Source organism: Leptopilina heterotoma, unplaced genomic scaffold (genome assembly GCF_015476425.1).
Source record: "Leptopilina heterotoma isolate Lh14 unplaced genomic scaffold, ASM1547642v1 Lhet_164, whole genome shotgun sequence".
NCBI classification, from domain to species: domain Eukaryota; kingdom Metazoa; phylum Arthropoda; class Insecta; order Hymenoptera; family Figitidae; genus Leptopilina; species Leptopilina heterotoma.
The window spans coordinates 538,940-546,591 of NW_025110880.1; the positions used below are offsets into that span (position 1 = coordinate 538,940).

Sequence of the window (7,652 nt, forward strand, 5' to 3'; positions counted from 1 at the left end):
CATCTTCTTTTATACTAATGTCCCTCTGACTTTACTTTTATGTCGCATTAGAGATAATAAATGAAGCGCAATGCGCACTTATATAAATTATGACTCGCCGTCGAAGGGATTTATTTGGGGGCGGAGTGAACAGTGAAAAAGCCACATTTGGGGGCAGTTTAATGTGGTTAGAGAGAGAGAGAGAGAGAGAGAGGAGAGAGGAGGATGAATAAGGCTCAGTTTTCCTAACGTCAGAGAATTTTACTGCTTCCTCAGTATTTTGACCTTCTCAAGGAACTCTCTCTCTCCCTCTTCAATATTTCTGACATATTATATATTAATATATTAATTATATTAATAATAATAGTTATTAACTTAACTACGCTAAAAAAAAATTTAATTGAATCAAATAAAAATTAATTGACTCAATTAAATATTTTCATTGTCTATTATCCAATAAATATTTATTTGTACCAAATACGAATTACTTAAGTCAAATAAATGGAATAATTGGATCTAATAAATATTGACTTAAATTAATATGAATCTTACTGAATTTATTATATTTAATACATTTAACACATATTTATTATTAATATAATAGATTTTTATATTGTTAAAATAAAATTACCTAAAATTAATTGAGAACAAATAATTTGTATTTATATCTAACATCCATTTACTTGAGTGAAACAAATAAATTAATAGTTTCAAATAACTCATTTATTATCATTTCAATAAGTGATTTATTTGATCCAATTATTTTTTTATTTGTTCTTATTAAATACTTCATTAACAATAAATAATGCATTATTTGTATTAAATAATTCAGATTACTTGAAGCCATAACATAAATTAATTTGCGCCAAATAATTTTTAATTATATCAAAATCCAATTAATTGAGTGAAATAAATTAATTAAATGTTTCAAATAACTCATTATTTTGGTTTCAATAAGTTATTTATTTGATCCAAATATTGTTTATTTGTTTCTATTGAATAATATATTTGAATTGAATAATGCATTATTTCAATTAAATAATTTAGTTTACTTGAAGCGATAAAATAAATTAATTGTGTCAAATGTTTATTTATATCAAATATCCAATTAGTTGAGTGAAATAAATAAGTTAATTGTTTTAAATACCTATAGTTTTAACTAAAATTCTTTCTTAAATCAATATTAAATAAAAAAAAGAAAAATTCATAGAATAATTAATTATTATTATTTAAAAAAAATTGCAACTGTACCTTTTTATTCAGTTTTTGAAATTGGAGTTAAATTTTCTTACTCCACTTATTTTTTTATTTAAAAATTAACTGTCAAACTTTTGACATAAAAATTCGAACTATAAAACAAAAAATTGGAATAAAATAACACTAACTTCAGGTGAGGACAGATTATGTCGATTATTATTATATAATAATCGTGTATAGAAAGAAATAAAATGTATTCTGAGCAAGCTTATTAAATGACAATATTAAAGTAATATTACAAAATATATCAATACAAATTAATTTTTAAGGATATATTGTAGAAAAAATAAATATATAAACACTTTCACAGAAAAAAGTATATAATTTTTAAAACTCACGCCTAAATTCAAATGATATAAATATAGAAAAAATTGTCTAATATTCATTTTCTTATTCTTATAACTACTTTAATTAATAAATAAAAAATTATTTTAATACACACCTGTTGTTTTTAATTCAAAAATAATTTTTGGTTGACTGTATAAGAAAAAGAATTATGTTTGATTCAAATACACTGTTTTCTCAGTGTCACAAATTTATCAATGAAAATTGGAAAACAACATAGAAAAAGATAATTTTTTTGTGTTGACTTTACATATTCCCTCTATTTTTAAAATAACTTGTTGTATATTGTGTTTGTTATCTTAACGGTTTCAACTCGTAGGTATCCTTTCAATAGTAATAAAAGTCGCCTCACACTTTATGACCGGTTGCCGAAATCACTGAGTCGACCTTCACTGCACTAACTGTATTCACGACTTATCTCCGACTTGTTTACACTTTGTCTATTTCTCGAAATCCGTATAAAATACTAACTACTATTTACTGACTTGAGTTTCAAGTGAGGCCCTTGTTTATTTTTAATGCAAGTTTTCTTAAATCAGAAATTCAAAATTCAGTAATAAAAATTAATTTCCTTTTTCCTTGGCTAATTTATGAAAATTGTTTCTTTATGTCTATTATTACTCCATGACGACTAAAAGCGTTACTATGGAATTACAAATTATTTAACAGCATGTGATTGTTACAGAATTCAATGTTAATTTTTTCGACCACTTTTCTCTTAAAATATTAAATAAATTAAGCTAGTTTTTTGTGAATAACTCTAAAATATCATAAAGAAGGGCAGTGATGTGAAAAAGTTTTAATATTTTTAAAATTATTTATTAAAAAATAACTTTAAAATTATCAGTTCTCAAAATTACTTTTAATCAATTTCTCGTCTTTTCCGATTTTAAAGTATTTTTTTATAATTTGTTTTAGAATTATTAAAACTTTTGCACATCACTGCTCTTCTTTATTATATTTTAGAGTTATTCACAAAAAACTAGCTTAATTTATTTAATATTTTAAGAAAAAAGTGGTCGAAAAAATTAACATTGATTTCTGTAACAGTCACATGCTGTTAATAGTTTTATAGAAAAAATTTAATACATTACATTAAAATTGTAAATTGTAAAAATGAATTGATGATGCAACCTACTAGTTGTACAAATATTATATGTTATAATTAATTCAAAATTGTAATGACAAATAGAAATCATTAGAATTTTTTTTCACTTCCTTTCATTAAAAGACTAAAATTTTGTTAGATATTATGTTTTGTCAAATTGAAATTATGCAGATTTTTGTTCTATACTTCTAAAAAAAAATTAGAAAATTGTTAAACAACTGTAATTACCTAAGAAATAGAAAATTTATTTATTTTGCATTATTTTTCTTTAAGAATCACAATTTTTTTAACAAAATTATTATTTTGTTTTAGAAAAAGAAGAAAAATGTTTGCACAATTTCTATTTTTAATCTTCTTTTTGGAACAGGATTTTCCACAGGAATTAAAACATTCAAAAATTTCAAATTCAAATCTTTTTTAAATTAAGAAACTAATAAAAATATTGTTATAAAACATGAAGATATCGATTGCTCCGAGTCGAAGACTCGGAGTGAACGATTTCTTCATGTTTTCTAATAATTAAAGATGACCGAGAGATAAAATCATTATTTTATATAATAAGAATATTGTTACTGTAACTTCATCAAAATTATTTTCATCATTTTAATTCAATTATTATTTTCTAGAATTTTAAATTATTTTTTATGAAAATAATAATTGAATTCTTTTTGGGAAATTAAATAGTAAATTAAATAGTAGATATTGAAAATCATTGAAATTAGAAAAATGCATTTTATTTTTGAAAATAATTGAAATTAGGACAAGAATTTTTTTTGACATTTAAGAAAATTATTGAACTTTGGAGAAGAATTTTGTTATTTATAAAGATAATTGGGATTTTTACGAGAATTTTTTTTCAAATTTTGAACACAGTTGAAATTTAAAGGAAGAATTTTATTTCTTTTGAAAATAATTGAATTTCTGCAATTATTTGTAATTTCTCAAAAATTGAATTTTTTCAGTGTTTTCAACAAAAATTTTAATTAGAAAATTTTTAAATTCTATTATTTTTAAAATTGCTAATTTTATTTACAAAAAGGTAGTAAGAAGTTAGCCACGTGCTTTAGTGCATGAATTGTTGCCAGTGTTTATTTATTTATAATAAAGTCGTTTGTATATTAAACGATAATTAAATTTACCTTACATACAAAAGAAAACGTTTCAGAGTGTAGAAAAAATTCGATTTGACAAAATAGAAGAGAAAAAAATTCTCATAAGTCATATTATTTTACTAATCCGCAATAAAAGCAGTGGATTTTTAATTTTATAATTTAATATGAAATTTCACAAGTGTAAAATGCAGATGGAATAAAAAAATGTCGATGGAAGATAAAATTTTTGTTAAATCTCTCATGGTCAGAAAAGTTGAAAAGTTTATAAAAAGAATGAATAAGTGGGATTTTCCTGTGAAAAATTCTCAATAATATGTGAATTCTTTTCTGAAAAATTTAAGCGTGTTATATTTTTAGAAATAAAAAAAAGGGAAATTCTTTATTTCTTTTTTTTTATCTTTTCGTACACCATTCCATATTCGCGGATTTAGTTACTCTATCGAGAACGTCTAGCTCTGCTTTTCACATCGTCGAACACGAGATTTTCCTTACTTTCTTTTCTACATTCACATTTTTTTGAATTATGTGGGTCACATTCGTGTCTCGAGTTTCACATATTGTATGCATATTTTTTATCACAAAAAAAAAGGAAAATAGAAAATCAAAAAATTTCTCCCAACCAATTGTCAACATGTGTGAAAATCGGACGTATTGATAAGAGAAATCGTTCTCTACTATACTTGTAACCATTTTTTTTTCTTTTGAGCTAAAAGAAAAATATCAAAATTCCAAGAAATTCTTATCAGTAATAATAATAAATTGTCATTACAATAAAAAAATGACAATACAAAATTCTTTATAAAGTAAAGAAAAAAATTTCAATACTCAAGAAATTTATTCTCTTTTATCTACAAAGAAAATTATTCTTTCAAATGTCAATTGAACTTGAAATGAAATGATTTACAATACAAACAAAATAATCAGATATCTATTATGGAGAATAAAATTTGCATCTGCTTTAAAATTGATAACAAAAGCCGTGATAATATTTCAATACAAAATAATCAATTTTTTTTTTATAAAAGTTAGTGTAAAAATTTTATTGAAAAAATAAGTAAAGGAATTTTTATAATAATGAAACAAAGTAAAATAACAATGTAATTTTTTATTTATATTGATTGAATGAAAAAAGAATAATTAAAACAGAAATTTATTTGATTAAAAAAGAAAAATTTACTATAAAAAGAAATTTCATTTGAAGTAAATTTAAAAAAGAGATTTTATACTCAACTTGTATAATTGTAAAATTCTTTAAAATGAATTGTATTAAAATTTTGTCACTATTATTGCTAATTTCTGCCGTTTGGTGTCAAAAAGGAGAAAAATGGGCTAAAGGCTTTGCTGATAGAAGTGCTGCTGAACGTGAGTAAATTAAAATTTATTGATTCGTTATCGGAAATAAATAATTAATACCTATTCATTTGTTGTATTATAAAAAAATGCAAATCTTACGAATTATTATAAATTAATTAATTATTTAATAAAAAAAAGTATTATTATAAATAAATGATTTAAATAAATTAAATACAATAAATGATTCAATGTTAATAACAGTTCAGTGTTGTTATAATAACAACACTGAACTGTTAATAATAATTATTAAACATTTACAATGGGGAGTAAAAAATATATTTTTGTTTATTTAAAAACAAATTTTTTTAATTTTTCAGTTATGTGTGGACCACGTCAAATATTTGTAAGAAATAACCGCTACTATTGTTATAGTATTAGCGAGACTATTTTATTTGAATACGAAAAGCAATTTGGTACTGGAGCAAGAATAAAGATTAATAATCACGAAGATTATCAAAAATTAATTGACACAATTGAAAGCAATTCATTCTGTCGTAAGTAAATTTAAATACAATATTGTAATAATATAATGTAGAATAATAATAGAATGCCATTAAATAGATTTTATAATTCATTGTACATTTTGTAAATAAATTTCTTTTTCACTTACAGAAGAGGAGCCAAATGATTTACTTCTATTACTTTTCCCAGATGACTACGAAAAATATGTAGCTATTGGGAGAGTCGTTCAAAAATTCAGTGGCATCTCATCTTATTGCGGTAAAATAAATATTCCTCAACGTTTATATTCCCGAATTAATATATCTAAAGAGAATTTAAATATAGATACGATAAATATATTCTTTTAAAATAAAATAACTCGAATTATGTAAATTAAATTTAACTAAATTAAAATTAAATATTTTATTAGATTCACTTTTAATACTAATTATATTTTATTAAAACATTTTTAGGTATTTATTCTCTATTTACTTTAATCTCTACTTTAATCTTTATTTACTTAATTAATAATTTAAGAAAATTATTTCCAAATAACAATTACAATATTATTAATTTATCAGTAATTATATTATTATAGATTATTCCTTAAATTAAATTTTTTTTATATTTTATACCATATATAATTATATACATAAAAAAATGAGAAAAATTATCAAAAGGAATTTTATTATTTATAGACAAAATGGCAAAGTTAAAAGGAGGAATTATGACTGCTCACAAATTAGAAACAAAAATACAGCAACTTTTAAATGACGGAATTTGTGGTAAAATGAATATTCTTTATACATTGAAAAAAAAATGTAAAATATAATTTCACAAATATGAAAGAAACGGAAGGATTCATATTTGTCTTCTATATAAAAAAAAAGTATAATCTTCTTTTTTCAGAAAAAGTTAAAAAGGATGCAGAAGAAGGAAGTATAACGAGAGATTCAAAGAGATTGCAAGAAATAGGTAGAGTTCTTAAAAAGAATGAATATTGTGGTAATCTGGAACCGCTGGGAAAAAAAATTTGTCGTAAGTTTTTTCTCCGATGCAGAAATTAAATACTTTCTACTATCAAAATTATATTAAAAATTGTTCATGAACTTTAACTAATTTATTTTAAAATAAGAAAATAAAGTACAATAAAATGCAATAAAATATAAAAAATATAAAAAATATAAATAGATAAATAATTAAAAGTAAAAATATGTCGATAAAAAATAACATTTCATATTATTTTCAGGTAAAATCTTTAGTGCTTGGTTCGTTTGTGCAATAGCCAAATTCTTTGGAGCTGATGTTTGATAAATTGTGAATGTAAATATAAACTTATATATAGCAAAAATGTAATACAAACCAATAAAAGATAAAAAAAACATTCTTTGGCAATTAATTCCCTTTATTCGCTTTTTTATTTCACATTTCTTTTATGTTTTTTAACAAAAATAAAAAAGGTATAATAAAAGTTTTAATAATATTATCAGCTGAAGAATTGCGAACAGATAAAAATGTATTGGTATTATTACAATTACTATTGTTATTATTATAAATATTCCCCCAAGGAATAAAAATTGTACGAATTTTTATAGAGATTGTTTCTCGACAATTTTTTTTTACTAAATAATAAATATTGAATAGAATTTTAATTTTTAAATTATATGTACCTACTACAGTTTTTTGTTCCTTTTTTGACAAAATAAAAATATCTTCTTCAGTGAAAAGGATGGTATTATTACAATATTTTTATTTATTAATATAATTAATTATATTAATTAATTAATATAAATATAATTAGAAACATAATTATAATTATTATAAAATAACAACAGCCTCGTGAACTTTACAATGTTTTTACAAGTTTGATTAAAAATATTGTGAAATTAAAATAATTATGTAAATTAAAAATTCATTTAAATATCTATAATGATTAACTTGGCAAAAGATGTAGTAATTTAATATTTAAAAGAAGCCATTTATAATTCAAATTCTGCAACTGCGCATTTCATTAATAAATAACTTCTCTTATAACTTTTCCTTACAAGTTATATAAA

General features: G+C 21.7%; 1 protein-coding gene across 1 annotated transcript; it reads left to right on the plus strand.

The window, feature by feature from the left end:
- The first annotated feature begins 5,000 nt into the window (after nucleotides 1–5,000).
- Nucleotides 5,001–6,994, plus strand: LOC122499065. Its single transcript, XM_043607135.1, has 6 exons — nucleotides 5,001–5,163; nucleotides 5,472–5,648; nucleotides 5,767–5,874; nucleotides 6,294–6,380; nucleotides 6,505–6,633; nucleotides 6,845–6,994. The coding sequence occupies exons 1-6, from the start codon at nucleotides 5,058–5,060 to the stop codon at nucleotides 6,904–6,906; spliced, it is 669 nt and encodes a 222-aa protein (XP_043463070.1). The 5' UTR covers nucleotides 5,001–5,057; the 3' UTR covers nucleotides 6,907–6,994.
- Nucleotides 6,995–7,652: the final 658 nt, after the last annotated feature.

Coding starts and splice junctions, on each gene's coding strand:
- LOC122499065 (XM_043607135.1), top strand. CDS start 5,058: ATGAATTGTATTAAAATTTTGTCACTATTATTGCTAATTTCTGCCGTT. Junction 5,164..5,471: donor TGATAGAAGTGCTGCTGAAC/GTGAGTAAATTA, acceptor TTAATTTTTCAG/TTATGTGTGGACCACGTCAA. Junction 6,634..6,844: donor GCTGGGAAAAAAAATTTGTC/GTAAGTTTTTTC, acceptor TATTATTTTCAG/GTAAAATCTTTAGTGCTTGG.